The sequence below is a fragment of the Panthera pardus genome, unplaced genomic scaffold (assembly GCF_024362965.1).
Source record: "Panthera pardus isolate Hobbes unplaced genomic scaffold, ASM2436296v1 HiC_scaffold_5, whole genome shotgun sequence".
NCBI classification, from domain to species: domain Eukaryota; kingdom Metazoa; phylum Chordata; class Mammalia; order Carnivora; family Felidae; genus Panthera; species Panthera pardus.
Genome location: NW_026526980.1, coordinates 18,220,816 through 18,238,847, shown reverse-complemented (window position 1 = coordinate 18,238,847; position 18,032 = coordinate 18,220,816). Strand labels below are relative to the sequence as shown.

The 18,032-nt window shown below is 59.0% G+C and overlaps 2 protein-coding genes across 3 annotated transcripts in view; one reads left to right on the top strand and one right to left on the bottom strand.

The window, feature by feature from the left end:
- Positions 1–5,031, top strand: part of ATP2A1 (ATPase sarcoplasmic/endoplasmic reticulum Ca2+ transporting 1) — a 15,574-nt gene extending 10,543 nt beyond the window's left edge. The window contains exons 13-23 of one of the 2 annotated variants that reach the window (XM_019431838.2): positions 806–928; positions 1,057–1,275; positions 1,955–2,290; positions 2,495–2,715; positions 2,823–3,025; positions 3,172–3,257; positions 3,350–3,483; positions 3,608–3,725; positions 3,906–4,023; positions 4,266–4,310; positions 4,724–5,031. In XM_019431838.2, the coding sequence (XP_019287383.1) occupies positions 806–928; positions 1,057–1,275; positions 1,955–2,290; positions 2,495–2,715; positions 2,823–3,025; positions 3,172–3,257; positions 3,350–3,483; positions 3,608–3,725; positions 3,906–4,023; positions 4,266–4,270 (1,563 nt within the window). In that variant the 3' untranslated portion in view covers positions 4,271–4,310; positions 4,724–5,031. The remainder of the gene's footprint in view (positions 1–805; positions 929–1,056; positions 1,276–1,954; positions 2,291–2,494; positions 2,716–2,822; positions 3,026–3,171; positions 3,258–3,349; positions 3,484–3,607; positions 3,726–3,905; positions 4,024–4,265; positions 4,311–4,723) is intronic. The other variant, XM_019431837.2, reaches the window with a different exon arrangement.
- RABEP2 (rabaptin, RAB GTPase binding effector protein 2) lies at positions 4,986–18,032 on the bottom strand. The gene is made up of 13 exons (XM_019431836.2): positions 17,418–18,032; positions 16,741–16,950; positions 12,503–12,651; positions 10,419–10,529; positions 9,984–10,331; positions 9,627–9,722; positions 9,433–9,531; positions 8,000–8,155; positions 6,749–6,926; positions 6,591–6,602; positions 6,444–6,499; positions 6,065–6,181; positions 4,986–5,633 (listed from the first exon to the last, which is right to left on the bottom strand). The coding sequence occupies exons 1-13, from the start codon at positions 17,476–17,478 to the stop codon at positions 5,532–5,534; spliced, it is 1,695 nt and encodes a 564-aa protein (XP_019287381.1). The 5' UTR covers positions 17,479–18,032; the 3' UTR covers positions 4,986–5,531.

Genomic DNA, 18,032 nt, shown 5'->3' with positions numbered 1-18,032 from the left:
AGAGGAGACAGAGCATCTGAAGTGCGCTCTGCACTGACAGCAGAGAGCCTGACGCAGGGGCTCAAACTCACGACCGGTGAGATCGAACCTGAGCCAAAGTCGGACATTTAACCGACTGAGCCACCCAGGCGCCCCTCACTCATTCTTTTTTCCTGTTTTTTTGTATTTGTAAAATGCTCATTGCTGCTTTAGTATAAGCATCAGCTTCTCTCTTATTTATTGTTACTGTCATTCCTGGTTTACTCTGAAGTGTCTATGATGCATCTGGTGAAAAAAAGCTCTCACTGATTTCGTGGAGTGCTTATGACAGCGTGCCAGGCTACTGGGTCTGCGTTGTCCGATGACACGTCTCTAGGAGCCCACGTGTAGTCATTTCCATTTGAATTAGTTAAGATTAAATAAAAGTAAAAACCCAGTTCTTCCCCTGCACTAGCCACATTTTCCATTTCCAATAACCGTGCTCAACTGTGCCATGTTGGACGGGTCAGATTACAGAACATTCCCATCGTCACGGAAAGTTCTAAAGTTCTACCAGATCGTGCCATATTGTGCCCTCCTGTTTCTGCTGGGCTTTAAACTGGATGCTGTAAGGAGGTGGCCCCAGCAGCCTTGGAATTCTCTCCGTTTGTGCCGTAGGTACCAGACTGAGCTTCAGTCTGAGACGGCCTGGGAGCTGCTCTGACCTCCGGATCCTTTTTGACTGTGTTTTAAGGGGTCTGGGACTCTGGCCTTCAGGCACAACATCATCGTTCTGATTCCACCAGCCTCACGTCTGGCCTCTTCCTGTCTGTCTCCTCTCTCCCAGGTGATCCGCCAGCTAATGAAGAAGGAATTTACCCTGGAGTTCTCCCGAGACCGGAAGTCCATGTCTGTCTATTGCTCCCCGGCCAAATCCCGGGCTGCCGTGGGCAACAAGATGTTTGTCAAGGTCAGAAATCAGAATGTGCCCCGGTCCTCCTCTTCTTCCGAATCCCGAGGCCCTCTCCTATCCCTGCCCCCTGTCACTGTGCCCTGGAAGAAAGACAGTAGTCTCTGAGAGCCATTCTGGTCTCCTAGGGTGCCCCTGAGGGGGTCATCGACCGCTGTAACTACGTGCGAGTTGGCACCACCCGCGTGCCGATTACAGGGCCGGTGAAGGACAAGATCCTGTCCGTGATCAAGGAGTGGGGCACCGGCCGGGATACCCTGCGCTGCCTGGCCCTGGCCACCCGGGACACCCCCCCGAAGCGAGAGGAGATGATCCTGGATGACTCTGCCAGGTTCATGGAGTACGAGGTGAGCAGACGAAGCCTCCCGTCACCCCAGAGTCATCCGCCTCACCCCTGCACCGCCCCGGTCCTCTCCTACTTCGCACGGGCCCTAGAATCGCAGGACAGGACCTAGAATCTGAAAGAACCTTAGGAATCCCCTAGTCCAGTACTACTTTGCTTGTGATCATGGACCCGTGTGAAGTGAGGCGTGGCGCTTGCAGCCAGAACAGAGAGCCACTCGGTCACCGGGCATTCTCGGTTCTGCCGATGTGTTTCCAGCTGAGGTATTCCTGATTCGAGAAGCAGGGCATAGACCTGAATTCTGGCGCAAGCACCTTATCTTGCAGTGGACTGGCTCTCTCAATAGCACCAAAGTCCACTCCCTTCGTTTTCCAGACGGGACCCCTTGGCCCGGCAGGTAGCGTGGATTTGCTCAGAGCTGTAGACTGAGTGAGTGGCCCTCCTGAGGGCAGAAGCCACTGTCCTCCCAGCTCGAGTTCTTGCCCTGAAATGCACGCGGTCTGCCAGCGACGACGGGCTTGGCGGCGTCAGGCCTGCAGGCGCACGTGTGAACAGGGAGGATCTCTTGCCCCTGGGCTTCTGAGGCGCCCCTGGGATTTACACACCGGGCCCAGGGTCAGCTTCCTCCCCGGCTCATTTTCCGAGTCCTTCCCCAACCCCGTCGCTCTCTGCTGTCTCCCCAGACGGACCTGACATTTGTCGGCGTGGTGGGCATGCTGGACCCACCCCGCAAGGAGGTCACGGGCTCTATTCAGCTGTGCCGGGATGCCGGAATCCGAGTCATCATGATCACCGGGGACAACAAGGGCACAGCCATTGCCATCTGCCGACGAATCGGCATCTTTGGGGAGAACGAGGAGGTGGCCGACCGAGCCTACACCGGCCGGGAGTTTGACGACCTGCCCCTGGCGGAGCAGCGGGAGGCCTGCCGTCGCGCCTGCTGCTTCGCCCGCGTGGAGCCCTCCCATAAGTCGAAGATCGTGGAGTATCTGCAGTCCTACGATGAGATCACGGCCATGGTGAGGGGACGGCAGGGCTGCGCGGCGGGGCCCACGTGCATGGGCGAGGAGCAGTCTGCACAGAGTCCCCTGAGATGATGGTCTCGAGAGCTGGGGGCCCCGGGGGACTAAGCGGGGGCCCTGGCCAGATGCACAGGGGAGGGTCAACCCCGGAGGAGGGGTGTGTGCCAGGCTTCGCGTCCCACCTTCGCTTTCTCCCCTCAGACGGGTGATGGTGTCAACGATGCCCCCGCCCTGAAGAAGGCCGAGATCGGCATCGCCATGGGATCCGGCACCGCCGTGGCCAAGACCGCTTCTGAGATGGTGCTGGCCGACGACAACTTCTCCACCATCGTGGCTGCGGTGGAGGAGGGCCGCGCCATCTACAACAACATGAAGCAGTTCATCCGCTACCTCATCTCCTCCAACGTGGGCGAGGTGGTCTGGTGAGCGGCCAGGGAGGGCACCGCGGAGGAACCCAGGGCCGGGTGGGGGTGGGGGGCGACCCCAGGTCCGGAGGCAGGATGGACGTGTGACCCCCTCCTTCTGGCAGCATCTTCCTGACCGCCGCCTTAGGACTGCCTGAGGCCCTGATCCCTGTGCAGCTGCTGTGGGTGAACTTGGTGACTGATGGGCTCCCGGCCACAGCCCTGGGCTTCAACCCACCAGACCTGGACATCATGGACCGGCCTCCCCGGAGCCCCAAGGAGCCCCTCATCAGTGGCTGGCTCTTCTTCCGCTACATGGCAATCGGGGGTGAGCAGGACGGGACCCCACAATCCTTCCCAACCCTCCGGGACACCTGCTCCCTGATGCAGCCAACCCGAGGGGCCCTCTTCCTCGACCAGCTGTTCATGGCCAGGAGCCCTCCTGACGCCTCCCCTCTCCCGTCTCTATCACAGGCTACGTGGGTGCGGCCACTGTGGGAGCGGCTGCCTGGTGGTTCCTGTATGCAGACGACGGGCCTCATGTCACTTACAGCCAGCTGGTAGGGAGGACAGAGGCGGGAGGAGGGTGAGGAGCAAGAGGGTGGCGTGGAGGCTTCTGTGGGATCCCAGCTCCTCAATCCTCCCCCTGCAGACTCACTTCATGCAGTGCAACGAGGAAAACCCCGACTTTGAGGGCGTGGACTGCGAGGTCTTTGAGGCCCCCCAGCCCATGACCATGGCCTTGTCTGTGCTGGTTACCATTGAAATGTGCAACGCTCTCAACAGGTGGGGCCTGCCCACCCACCCCTGCCACCTCCCACAGGCCACCGTGTCCTCCCTGTCCTCTCTCCACTCACCACTGCTTTCTTCTGCTGCCCCCCTCTGCCTCCACCCGGCCTCCGCCTCACAGCCTGTCTGAGAACCAGTCCCTTCTGCGGATGCCGCCCTGGGTGAACATCTGGCTGCTGGGCTCCATCTGCCTGTCCATGTCCCTGCACTTCCTCATCCTCTATGTCGACCCTCTGCCGGTGAGCCTCCTCCGCCAGGGGCCTTGCTCTGCCCCTCAGGGAGCCTTCCTAGGCTGGGGCACTGACGGAGGAGGGCGTCAGGCCCGGGTGGTTCCTCCCGGGGCTCTGGGCTGTCCCCTCCCTCCCGAGGGCAGCGCTGGTCCTCACCACCCCTGCCTGCCCCTCCCCCGCCCCCTCCAGATGATCTTCAAGCTCCGGGCCCTGGACTGCACCCAGTGGCTCATGGTCCTCAAGATCTCATTTCCGGTCATCCTGCTCGATGAGCTCCTCAAGTTCATTGCTCGGAACTACCTAGAGGGTAAGCCACGCCCCCCGCCTCCGCACCCTGTTCGCCCCTGGTCCCACACGGCCCCTCCCTCTGCGCTGCAAAGGCGCCTGCCCCCCCCCCCCCCACCTCCTTCTCAGCTGGGTGCTCTGGCCCCTTCCCCGGGCCCCGACTCCCCTGCACCTGTGCAGGCACCCGCAGCCCCCTTAGCCCTCTTGGCCCTCCGCGCCCACCCGCGCCCTCCGTAACCGTCTCTCTGTCCTCTCTGGCCATAGGATAACCCGTTTCCCCCTCCTCCATCTCTTTGAACCGTGTCACAGGTATCGCCCCCCTCTCGCCCTCGCCCCTAGCTGCTGTGCCCCCCGCGCGTCCCCCTCTCCCCCTCCGTGGCGCCTGACGTCACTTGCGCTCGCTGCTCCACCTGGAGCCCCTGCTGCCACTGCCGCTGCCAAGCTTCCGGGGCCGGGCGGGCTGCTGCCCTCACTGTGAGGTCGGCGGCGCCCCGCCTCGGGCAGCTCGGTGCGTGCTGGGCTGCGCTGCGCTGCGCTGGGCGCTGAGCTGTCTGCCCGGGCTACAGTGCTGGGGGGGGAGTGGGCTCTGGGACACAGGTGAGTCCAGGGGGCTGGGGAGACCCTCCAGGTGAGTGTGCCAGGGGCCGGGGGACACAGAGCCCGGGAGGGACTTTTCCCCTCCTCTCCCACCCCCTGCCTCATCCTTCCCTTTCTCCTTCCAGATCCAGAAGATGAAAGAAGGAAGTAATCAGTCCTTTTTGCCCCTTCTTCCCCGCCCTGATAGTGACGCATCTTCAGGCAGAGCTGTGGCACAGACTCCCACGTGCCCTCCCTGTCCCCCCACCCCCAACGTTTTTCTGTTTATAAACACCATGGTCCCTTTCACTTTTCCAACCCCCTCAACAACCCACCTTCCCTCCCTCCTGCTCTTGGAAAACCTCCCCTCCCCAACCCCACGGGGCTCGCAGGGACAAGGCGACGGACTGAGCTGAGCTGCTTATTTATTGAAAATAAATGACAGAAAAGTCTGGCCTTGCCTCTGTGCACATCTTGGGGCCTGGGTTGGGCCCCTGGGGACAAGCATCTTAGTGTCATGCGGTCCAGAGAGCAGCTGCCCGTCCCGGGGTGCGCGGGTGGAGGGACCCGTGGCCACGCGCCAGAGGCCCCCAGCTGCCGCTCACAGCTCGGCTGTGCGTCGGGGAAGCGATGTGGCTATTACTCTGGCTCAGGAGACGGCGGCAGGAGGACCAGGACCCAGGAGGCAGCATGGCAGCCGGGAGGCCGCAGGGCTAAGCCTGCACCTTTGGTTCCCGGAGGGGGCTGGGACTCCACCCGGGTGTCATCCTTGGGGGCAGGAGGCCAGCCACCCCTGGGAGGAGGCGCTAGAGAGACAGGGAAGCGGCGGCCCCGGCACCTCACCCCTAGGCTTGGAGAGGATGAAGACACTATCCCGAGACCCCCACAGCCCAGGCCTCTTGGTTCAGGAGTGGGGAAAGGCAGTCTCCCCCGGGGTGGGTGGGTGCTAGCCCCTCAGGTGTCCTTGATGTCCCTGATGTCCCTGAGGGGCGCCTCATCCATGATGCTGCGCACTTGCTCCAGACTCTCGGCCTGGCGGATCCGTTCTAGGCGCACCTGTGGGGCCCGGCGAGGCAGGAGAAGGGTGCTTGGCGGGGAAACGTAGCCCCCGCCCCCCCTGCCAGCCCTCCAAGGGGCGAGGGCCCGGGACCGGTACGCCCAGGCGCCCCATCTTCCCAACCCACAGTGAAAGTGGGTCCAGGGGAAGAAATGGGTCCTGACAGAGTGGCCTGATGCAGCGCGGGCTGGGCAGGTGGGGCTGACACAATATGCCACACGTGGCATGCCGGGCTCTGGGCCAAGGACTCCACGTGTCCAAAGACAGACGCACACGGCCTTCAATTTCTTTTGGGCAATAACTCAGAGGAGAGGAGGACGCCGGCCTCGGGAAGAGGAAGGGAACTCCCCTAATTGGAAGGCTGTCCTCGCAGGATCTAGAACAAGCCACCTGGATCATGCCAGCCTGATGGGAAGGGGACACACTGTACCTGCAGGGCCTGGGACAGTCGTACAAAATCCCTCTGCACCTGTTCACTGGTCTCGAGCTCAGCCTGCAGCCGCAGCACCTTGGCCCTCTGTTCTGAGAGGAGGTCTGTGAGCTGGGCCTGGGGGGACAGGACGCAGAGCTGGGGCTGGCACCAGATGGGACGGCGTGCGGCCAAGGAAACAAGATGCCTGGCCAGGGGTGCCCCTTCCACACCGTCCCCGACCCTGACCTCTTCTGTGAGGCCGGAGCCCGGTGGCTACCTCGGGGCCTTCCTGCCACCCGGCCTAAAGGCGACAGAAAGGGCGGGAGAGGCCGGCGGGGGTCTCCACGCTGCCGCCCCTCCCGCCGTCACGGAGTCTGGCCCCGGAGTCCAGCCTCACCTTGCTCTGTTCCTGCTGGATCCGCTCCATCTCCGTCCTCAGGCTGCACAGGGAGGCTGGGAAGTCAGGCAGGGGCCGGACGTCAGGCCCGCACCCTCCCTGCCCTGCCCCCCCCACCGCCCGGGCCAGGCTCCAGCCCATACTCACCCTCCATCACCTCTGCATGGAAAGGAAAAAAAAGAGAGGTCAAGGCTTGTTCTTACGTGGTCTCCTCTCTCTCCCCATCTGCTGCCCGGGTGCTCCCCTGTGGGGAGGTCAGCCTCCCCGGGGGCGAGGCCGGGGCGGCTCCCCTCCTCCGCCCTCACCTGTCTCCTCCCGCTGCACCCTCAGCTGGCCCTCCAGGCTGGCCCTGGCCGCAGTCTCCTCCTCCAGCGCCTCCCGGAGCGTCACGATCTCAATCCGGAGGCGCTCAGCCTCGTGCTCCCGGGCCTGCTGCTGGGCCCGCGCCTCCTGCCTCGTGTGGTGCACCAGCTGCTGCAGCTCCTGCAAGGGAGGCCGGTCACCTGCCCGGCGGGCCAGCAGCCCGATGGGGACGGGGCGGGGAAGGGGACAAAGGAACGGCGGGAGGGAACTGAAAAGGGGAAAGGACCCCCGTGGCCGCTCCCAAGGAGAGCGGACGGACAGAGCCGGCAGTGAACACGTCACAGCGGCCACACCGCCAGGGCTGGAGGGACCCGCCGGCACGGCGCTGAGGGAAGAAAGTTCCCGAAAATTGCCTAGAGCGGGACACCGTTTTGTAATGCTCGGAAAACAAAAGTTAGCACTGCGCTATTTGGACAGACGCGCATGTAGAACAACAAAAATGATACCAAAAGAGAGCAAGGGAACGACAGGGGATCCACCAGGATCTCAGAGACACTGAGAGTCCCCCACAGTCCCATGGGGACACCCAGTTGTAGGATTACCCTCAGTTCAATCAAAGGTCAGGACGGCAGAAACAGAACCCAGGGGCTTACGGGGGCGCACGGAAGGAGGCAGAGGCCGTAGCTCTCAGGGTGGGCAAGGGTTCCGGGTGACCTTCAGGTTCCTAATGAACTCGGTCCACAGAGCCACGCACAACTTGGCGAACACAGTCAACGAACACAGCTTGGTAATAAACCAAGATGACGATGAATTCAGTTTTGTGGCTCTCACTTCAAAATAAACCAGGGGCGCCTGGGTGGCTCAGCCGGTTAGGCGTCCAACTTCAGCTCAGGTCGTGATCTCACAGTTCGTGAGTTCGAGCCCCACATCGGGCTCCGTGCTGACAGCTCGGAGCCTGGAGCCTGCTTCAGGTTCTGTGTCTCCCTCTCTCTCTGCCCTCCCCCACTCTCGCTCTGTCTCTCTCTCTCTCTCAAAAATAAACATTAAAAAATTAAAAAACAACAATAACAACAACAACAACAACAACAACAGTCAAATCACTGCCTCCTTCACGTCAAGCGCTCTGCAAACTCATCTTCTCTTTACACCGAGGCTGGGAAGGGGGTATGGTCCCAGGCCAATGCTCTGCTATGCGTGGAGGATAAGGGCCAGCAGGGTGGCCCCCGGGCTGTCAGCACCCACACTCCCCTTACCGGCACCAAGCTGGGCAGTGACTCCTCGTGACCCTCATCCTGCTCCAGGCCCCGGGGGGCTGAAGACAGCGGCTGCTCGGCCCGGAGTCCTTGGTTTTCCTCAGTCAGCCGCTTTACCTCGTGGCTCAGGCACTTGTGTGATGTGGCCAGCTCTGCCTGGGGATGCATAGTCAGTAGGAGGGGGATGAGGGGGACAGGGTGTCGCCAGAGCCCCGTGAGGCCAAACCCTGACCCCCCCCTCCTGACACCCTCCGCTGCTGAGAAAGCAAGAAGCACCCTTTATTAAGTGCCTTTGACGCCCAAGCTTCTTATACACTCTTCTTTTAATTTTTTATTTTGAGAGAGCGTGAATGGGAAGGGGCAGAGAGAGACAGAGAGACAGGCAGACAGGATCCCTAGCAGACTCCGCACCATCAGCACAGAGCCCGATGTGGGGCTCGAACTCACAAACCGTGAGATCACGGCCAGAGCCGAAATCAGGAGTCAGATGCTCAACCGACCGAGCCACCCAGGCATCCCCTTTATACACCTGCCTCGGTGGCTTGGAGGTCACAAGTGGCGGGCCACCTCGAGTGTTTTATTTGGTCCGTACTTTTTTTTGGTTGTTTTTAAGCTTCAATTAGGTGCCAACTTTAGGGGCGCCTGGGTGGCTCAGTCGGCTAAGTGTCTGACTTCAGCTCGGGTCATGATCTTGCGGCTCATGGGTTCGAGCCCCCTGTCAAGCTCTGTGCTGACAGCTTGGAGCCTGGAGCCTGCTTCGGATTCTGTGTCTCCCTGTATCTCTGCCCTTCCCCCACTTGCGCATGCACACGCGCGCGCGCTCTCTCTCTCAAAAATAAACGTTAAAAAAATTTTTTTTAATTAGTTGTCAACTTTAAAAGTCAGGAGACAGCACGCAAATACCCAGGCTTCTGGCTTCTCTTGACAAATCAGAAAACCTGGCAGCACCGAGCCCGCATTCCCATGTGGCTCCGGTCACAGAGCCGAGGGGCAGCGGCGCCCTTTGCGGTCCTCTCGGCTCGGCCACAGCGCGCCTTCCTGTCTACACCTGGCCCGGGAGAATCATGTACGTCTCCCGGCTGGGCTCGGGGAGTATCCGGTTCTGCAAGCCTTGCTTTTAAGCCGCACGACTGTGCACGCCAGGTCCCACCATCTCGATTTCAAGGAGCCGAGGCAGAGGCTCCAAGCTCGTGGGGTCGGCTCAGGATCACCGAGCTGGTGCGTGGGGGGCCCCGTGCGAACGCAGAACGCTTGCTCTGACCGCAGCGCCCGGTGCCCTGGAAACCCTCGGCGCGCCCGACCGACACCAACTCCAGGGCACAGCCTGAGCCGCCGGGGGGCGGGGCAGGACAGGTGTCTTGACCTTTCCACGTGCCCCTCTCGGCCAATCCCCGTCACACTCCTCTCCCTCGTGCCCGGCCCCCAGCCCTCACCATCTGCAGCTGAACCCGCTCCTGGGCCTGGCTCACGGTCCCCTGCAGGGTCCGCAGCAGCTGCTCTGAGTTCTGGACCTGGGCCAGGAGCACTTGCATCTGTGGGTGGAAGGAGGTGAGGGTGAGGTCGGGGCCGGGAGGCAGGCCGCCGCCGGGGGGGGCCCTGCCGGGGGCCGCGGCAGAGCGGGGCCCACCTGCTTGGCGCAGTCCTCGTTGCTCCGTCTCAGACCCTCCTGCAGCTCGTCCCGCTCTCGGCTGATGCTCTCCAGGTCCTTCTGCAGCTGCCGGCCCTGCCACGGATGCCGGCCTCGGTCTCAGCCTCCGAGCGGAGGCCTGCCCTCCTCACCATGCCCCTCGGGCCTGCCTTCTACATCTCGGTGGGGTGAGGGTCGGGGGGGGGGGCGGGCATCTCTCAACCGGCCACCCTGCCTCTGTTGCCTGAGCCCCAGTTCGAGCTCCAGGGGTGGACACAGGGGGTGCCCGGGGAGCGTCCGGGGAAGGGGGAGGTGGATGCGAGCGCGTGGGCAGGCCGCTCCGCCCCCTCCACTCACCTCCATTTGCAGCTGCTCCCACTGGTTGTCCGGGACGAGCTGGTAACCAGGAGGGGGCAGGTAGATGCCCTCGGGGACCAGGGTGCCCGTGGACACCAGAGAGGCGGTCTCTTCCTGCTCGGGGCTCAGGCCCTGGCGGCTGCGGGGCAGGGACGTGCTGCCGGCCCCGCCACCGAGGGAGAAGGAAGAGATGGAAGCGCTATCGTCACAGTTGTGGGCGAAGGCTTCGGCCGCCGCGCCCCCGTCTCCACTCAGCTCCTCGAGAGGCTCCAGCGGGGGCGACGGGTCCCGGGACAGGGGCAGCAACTCCGCGGAGCCGTGTAAGGAGGGGGGAGGCCGGGGCCGTCTCTAGGGGAAGGGGCAGGGAAGAGGCTGGGGGGCCGGGGTCCTGCGGCGCCCCCTCTTCCCGCAGCAACCCCCCGGCCGCCCCCTCACCTGGATCTCTTGAATGAGCTCCTCCGCCCTGAGCAGCTTCGCCTTCAGCTCCTCAATCTCCTGCTCCATGGGCAGCACGATCTCCCGAAGCTTCTCCGAGTCCTCGTGGGCCTGGAGGAAGGGAGGTTGGGCAGCAGCCGTCCCCCTCCCGACTACTGGACCCCTAGGGTCTGTTCTGAGCCTTCTCTCCAAGCTCGTCAGCCCTTCTAGTCCTCCCAAGAGGGTGCCGGGCCTCCCCATTTTAAAGAGAAAAACACAGAGGTTCCGGGAGCTTATGCGACTTGCCCAGGTCACACGGCAGGTAAAGAAGCCAAAGTCGCGACTATCTTCCTGGTACCCACTCGCTCATTCTCTCCTTCCCCGACATCCATTTTCAGTTGTTTCTTTTATCACAGAAGCTTGCATTTATAGTTGAGCGCGTGCCCTAAATCCTACAACACCATCCACATTTCTCACCTTCCCTGTAACTAAGCATGGCCACTCGACCAAGTTCCAGCAAAGGAGATGTAAATGCAAACTTCCAGGGCAACTCCTTAAAGGGAGAGGGTGGGCTTTTCTTTACTCCTCCCCCTCCTCCTCGCCGGGTAGAATGTGGACATAATGGCTGGCACTCCAGCAGTCATCTTGGGCCATGAGGCAATAAGCTACCTACGGCAAGACAGTAACCTAAAAGGAATCTGGGTTCCTAGTGACTTGTTGACCTGGCATCAGTCCTAGAATGTCTACCTATGGACTGTAAGGAAAATAAATTTCTATCTTATTTAAGCCACTGTTGGTTTGGGTTTTCAAATTTCATCCTAACTTGTACGTCCTTTAGTCCCATCACCCCCACATTGCTAGCAATTTCTTTTTGGTCTGCTTTCAGGTTTGGGATCCTGCTGAACCTGCACAGCCAAGGCAATGGTCTCTGGCCATCCCTGAATGTCACACAGGCTCCTCTATCCAAGTACAGCCAAATCTGAACCACTCACGACAACATTTCTCCTCCTCTGGGCTTTAGGTCACCTACCCAGCTGTCCAAGACTGAAATCTGCCGGTTACCCATCCTCTTCCAATCCATGCCATTTCTGCCTCTTGAATCACTCAAAATCCTGTCTCAAGCAAGCTCAGCTTAACCCTCCAAATCCCTTGCGGGAACAGTTGCAACAGGCCGGGGAGGCCCGCGTGGCCCAGACAAAACACTTCGGTCCCATCTGAAGCCCGGGAGTATACGCTGTGTGGATGCCATGCGTTGGGTGGACGACGGCAGGACGCAGGAGGCGGGCCGGGGCTGAACTGCCATGTCTCTAGGCCCCCTGTGCTTCTGCTCACCGCACCAGGCCTCCACCCTGCAGAGCCCTCTCCCTCACCGCCCTGTGTAACTGCTCCCCAGCAACACTCGAGCACGAGCAGCAGCCTCTGCCTGCAAGCCGTGCGTCACAAGCCTCCTTTCTTGGACTCCTATTTTGATTTTGTCTTTCTACCCAGGCCGGTTACTACACTTCCCGAGCCTCAGTTTCCTCGTGCATGAAATGAGGGAACGATGCGAATTTGCTTTGAAAGATCAGCAAATCAGCTCCCACCCCGTTAATGACACCAGTAGTAATGGGGGGGGGGGGCGATGCGCCATAGAGATTAAGAACAAAAACCAGACCGCCTAGACAAACATTTTAGAACCAGACTGCCTAGGTTTTGAAATTCCCACTCTGCTTTTTTTATGCGCACAGCCTGGGGAGACCCACTGAACTCCTTCAAACCTCACCTTACTCATCTGTGAAATGGGTCTAACGGAGCTCTCTTTCAGGGGAAAGACGGGGTCTGGCCCGCAGTTATCACAGTGCCTTGTGTGTGAAAGCTGTCCTGAAGTGTCAGCTCCCTTCCGCCTACACGATCTCCTTCATTTTGGAAGTAAACAAACCTGGCCAGCCCTCCAGAAAGTGGCAGGGCCAGGACCTTGCCAAGTCTGGAGCCAGTACATGCCACACCCAGAATTATGACTGGGTGCCCTGCTCCCAACGATCTGCCCGACAATCCCTGTGTCCCGTGGTCACCTTGACTGCCTCAGCATCTTTCTATATCCCGGGGCCGGGGGAGGTCACCCCAACCTTTTCCATCTGCTTCTCCAAGGAGTCCAGGGGGTGAGCCCGGGACAGCAGCTGCTTCAGGCGCCCCAGCTCCCGCTCCTTCTCCTCACAGTCCTGCTGCTGCTGCTGCTTCAGAGAAGTGATCTGGGCTTCATAGCTGCTGATGGAGTCTGGAGGGGCAGGAAGGGCAGCGGAGAGGGAGGGTCAGCGCGCTGGCCCTCCCTGGGGGTGAGGAGGGGGTGCTCTATCACTGCTGCTCTCTGCGAGGCAATTCACCGCAGCGATGGAGACTGTGGGCTCTGTGGACAGACGGCCCCGGGTCGGGAGCCTCTGCGCCGGGGTCCTCTGCCGCAAAGCGGGGACACTACGATTACCCCGCTGGGTTATCAAATGAGATGACACCTGGAAGGTGTTCAGCCCTCCTCCCGGTGCATAACAAATGCTGAAGAGACGATATCTACTCCTGTTAATATGTACCAATAACGATCAACCTCCAACGACAGTAGTACGTTCTTACTCTGGACCAGACTCCGCGTGGGGCTCTGGAACTAGAGAAACGAATCGATCACAAACCCGGACGCCAGAAGCCCACGTTCCGACGGGGAAGGAAGCTGCGGAAATAGTGACAAAGCAGCGGGAGAACATCCCCAAGAAGACCACTCTGGGGTTTGCGGATCCTAGAGCACGGAGCTCTTCACTCCGCCTGCCTGGCCACGAGAGGACACCAGCAGGTGGCGGAAAGAAGGACACATTAGCACAGCACTGGTGCAAGCAGAGGCTCAGAGGTGGGAAAGTAGATGGTGTATCGGGGGCACGGTGGGCATGTCGCAAGAGCTGGGGTGAAGGCCCCCACAGAGACGTGCTGGAAAGCAGGGACAGGGTGGCAGGGCATGGCTCTTGAGACCGTGCACGCCCTACCAAAGGGTTCGGATTTATCCTACAGGTCAGTGGGAGGTAGAGGTGATGGTGGGTGGAACGGGGCCACTTTTTAATTTTTTTTTTTTTTTTAAGCGTTTTTTAAAAAGGCTTTTTAAATTTTTTTTTTTCAACGTTTTTTATTTATTTTTGGGACAGAGAGAGACAGAGCATGAACGGGGGAGGGGCAGAGAGAGAGGGAGACACAGAATCGGAAACAGGCTCCAGGCTCCGAGCCATCAGCCCAGAGCCTGACGCGGGGCTCGAACTCATGGACCGCGAGATCGTGACCTGGCTGAAGTCGGACGCTTAACCGACTGCGCCACCCAGGCGCCCCTAAAAAGGCTTTTTAAAAACCTTTTATGTGAGGGGCGTCTGGGTGGCTCTGTCAGTTAAGCGTCCGACTTCGGCTCAGGCCACGATCTCACAGTTCGTGAGTTCGGGCCCCGCGTCGGGCTCTGTGCTGACAGCACGGAGCCTGCTTGGGATTCTCTCTCTCCGCCCCTCTCCGACAAAAAAAAGAAACTTAAAAAAAAAAAAAAGTACTTAACTCAGAGCCTGGCCCACAGTAAGTGCTCAATAAACGTTAACTAGGATGATGATCGTGACCGTGACAACTACAGGTGTGCCCCACTTTTCAAAAGTTCACATTATACCACTTTGTTTTTACAATAATCCTACATTACTACCTGCTTTTACCAGGAGAAATCAAAGATTTTCACTTTTACAAAAAATAAACAAATAAAACAGACAAAAAGTGAAAACAGCGTGTAGTGTTTGTTTTACAGGGATCCGTGGCAGAGGCAGCACATATCCGGAACAGCAAGAGTGGCCCCAGCAAGCTCCCAGGGCACTACACTCAGCCTCTGGGGGCATCAAAGCTTCGAACTGTGTCTATGGTCATCCGTGCTTTTATCTCCATTTATTTTGGGCATTCATTAGCCAAATGTCTCCTACAGGATCAGAAAAGCCTAAGAGGGGCTATTTTTTGGGTCTGGGACCACTCGAACAATTTTCCACGTCAATTAATGGTAATTGTTTCTTCACTTTACATGCTATTTTGGCTTAGAAAATTTCCATTGGAATGCTCTACTTTTATATAGTGGGGGAAACCTGTATTATCATATTTAGGACACCCTTGGTTTCTCTTATACAGACAGGAAGTTTTATTTTTTATTGTTTTTAATGTTTATTTATATTTGGGAGAGAGAGAGAGAGACAGAGCATGAGTTGGGGAGGGGCAGAGAGAGAAAGGGAGACACAGAATCCGAAGCAGGCTCCAGGCTCTGAGCTGTCAGCACAGAGCCCGACACAGGGCTTGAACTCACAAACCGCGAGATTATGACCTGAGCCAAAGTTGGACACCCAAATGACTGAGCCACCCAGGCACCCCTCTTTTATTTTTTACTTACTTATTTTTTTTAGACGTATTTATTTTAGTAATCCTATACCCAACATGGGGTTCAAACAACCCTGAGACCAAGAATCACATGTTCTAGGGCACCTGGATGACTCGGGTGGTTAAGTGTCTGATTCTTGGTATGGGCTCAGGTCATGAGCTCACAGTTCCTGCAATCAGATCGGGCCCTGCGTTGGGCTCTGTGCTGAAAGCACGGAGCCTGCTTGGGATTCTCTGTCTCCTTCCCTCTCTGCCCCTCCCCAACTCGCTCTCTCTCTCTCCCAAAAGAAATAAATGAACTTCAAAAAAAAAAAAAAAAAAGTCACATGTTCTACCAACTGAGTCAACCAGGTACCATGGAAGTTTCTTTTATTATTCTTTAAACAATTTTTTGATATTTACATTTCGAGAGAGAGAGAGAGCACAAAAAAAGGGGGACACAAAATCTGAAACAGGCTCCAGGCTCTGAGCTGTCAGCAGAGAGCCTGACATGGGGCTCAAACTCACGAACCACGCACAAGATCATGACCTGAGCTCAAGTCGGACGCTTAACCAACTGAGCCACCCAGGCACCCATCCAGGTATCATGGAAGTTTCTTTTAAAATAAACGTACGCATGGCGCCTGGGTGGCTCAATCAGTTAAGCATCTGACTCCTGATTTCAGCTCAGGTCATGATCTCATGTTTCGTGAATTCACGACCCGTTGCTGTCAGTGTAGAGCCTGCTTGCGATCCTCTCTCTCCCTCTCTTTCTCTCTGTCCTTCCCCTGCTCTGGCTCCCTCTCTCTCTCAAAAAAATAAGCAAACTTAAATAAATGTATGCAAGTTTTTACAAAACGGTCTATCTAAAGAACGAATACTAAGTAGATGACAGAGTAGGTTGTATGAGACAGCCATGGCACACAGGTGCTACGTGGACGCCTGAAATGCAGGAAGTACGGCCCCAGAGAAGTCTGGAGCCAGCAGTGGTTGTTAGAAAAGGAAATGACTCGGTGAGATGGGAATTTTAGGAAGTTTACTCTGGAAGCCAATGTCAAGGCCAGACTATAGAGTCGGACCTGTGAGAAGGCCGGAGCACCATCCAGGGGAGCTGTCAAGAGCTTCACTCCAGCAGGGGCCACAGAAGCAGAGGGGTGGGACAGGGCTGGAGACTATTTCAGAGACTCTGGACTCAGACTAGAGGACAAGGGGGAAATAAGAACAGAGGTTGGCATGGGTGCACCTGGGTGGCTCAGCCGGGTAAGCATCCAACTCCGCTCGGGTCATGATCTCGTGGTCCGTGAGTTTGAGCCCCATGTGCCGCTCTGTGCTGACAGCTCAGAGCCTGGAGCCTGTTTCGGATTCTGTGTCTCCCTCTCTCTGACCCTCCCCCACTCATGCTCTGTCTCACTCTCTCAAAAATAAATAAACGTTAAACAAAAATTAAAAAAAAAAAAAAAAAGAACAGAGGCTGGAAGATCTGGGGCCCGGTGAGCTGGTGCATCTCAAGTACAGAGAATGGGAGGGAGGGAGGGAAGTCTGAACATGTGTGAGACAGTGCAAATGTAGGGGTGCTTGAGGAAGGAAGGAAACCGGAGGGTTAAACTCACAGAGACTGGGCCCAGAGAGGAGTCTGAAGCCCAGGGGCTTACATGAGGCCGGTTCCAGGAACTGAAAAGTTGCTCATCTTCAGGGTTGATCAGTCATCGGTGAGGGACAAGAAATGACACCAGGCAAGGGTACAGGCAGAGGCTCGGAGCTAAAGTTAGTGAAGTCACAGAACTGCTTCTAGCACAAGCAGGACCTCTATCCAAATCAGAAAGGGGGACCCCTTCCTCTGGGCCCTTAGGCCTGTGCTCTGCTCGGCAGCCGTGCTAACCTACCCCACAGCTTATCTACCCCTTTCTTGTCATGCATTTCCCTCTTAGGGGGCCGCCAGGGAGTCTGGGAAGAGTCCCTGCCTCACCTTTCAGGATGGCCTGCAGAGAAGCCACCTCCTCTTGGCACTGCCGCTGCACTGCAGCCACAGCCTCCGCCTTCGTGCTCTCGCTCACCTCCGCCACAGCCTTCATGGTCTCCATTTCCGCCAGGGCGCCTGCCAGCTCCGCCCGAAGCCGGCCAAGCTCCTCTGACTCGGCCTCAGCCTTCGCGCCCTCCTGGGAATGGGGGTCCGGCGCTGTGGAGGACAGGGGTCAACTTCTTTTCCCATCACTCCCACGTTCCCCATACCCCAGACTACGAAATCTGCAAGTCCCGCCACCTAGTACCGCAGCCGCGATCCTCGCACCTTCGCCTGGCCCCGCCCCGCTCCCGACCCCGCCTCTTCCTCCGCCTCCTTCTCACCTCGTCGTGCCACGTGCTGCTTGGAGCCCCGCCCACCCCCCCCCCTCTTTTTCCAGGCTAGACCCCTCCCTTCCAACGGCCCCGCCCCTCCCCTCCCCGAACCCCACCTTTCACCTGCCACTGCCCCGCCAGACCACGCCCCCTCCTCCGGTGGCCGCAGGCACCGCCCCCTCTCTCTCCCGGCGGCGTGGCCCCGCCCCTTTCTCCAGGCTCCCCTCACCACCCCCGTCCCCCGGCTCCGAGCTCGGCCCCGCCTCCGGTTCCGTCGCCCCTCGCGTGCATGGACGCGCCCTCACGTACCGGCCCCCTGTTGCCGTCGCCGGCCATCCTCGCCCGCGACCGCCGGCGCAGCTGCCGCCATCGCCTCCGCGCAAACGGCGGGTTCCAGCACTCCCTGGTGACGGCGCTCACCCCTTCCGGGTCCCCTCGGCTGTTTCCGGATCCGCTCGGCTGTTTCCGGATCGGCCCCGGGCTCCAGGCCCAGGCCGCAGCTGGAGGTTGATTGCCGAGCCTGGGCCGAAGATTTCCGAGCCGGAGCCCGGCCGCGGCTCCAGGCCCCGCCCCTCCCCGCCTTCTTTCCTGGGCAGCGATGTTCGAGAAGGGCGCTTGTCCTTCAAACCCCGAAGTTCTTTCATCAAAGGTCTTCTGGCTTTTCCGCGTGACCTTGGAAACTCTGCTCAAGTTACACCTCCTCGGAGACGCCCGCCGGCCTCAGCCTAAAGAAGGCGAAGCTCTCGCGGTGTCTCCCGAGTCCCGCAGCCAGCCCCTAGATGGGCCCCTGGTCCCCTGCTGCCGATGCCTGGCTTACGTTACAGCGAATTGTAATGTACCCCCTGCCTGTACCTCCGCGGCAGGGCTGGGTCAGCTTAACTTTTCTGGGCGCCGGGGTCCCCTTATCCGTTGGAGAAGTCAGAA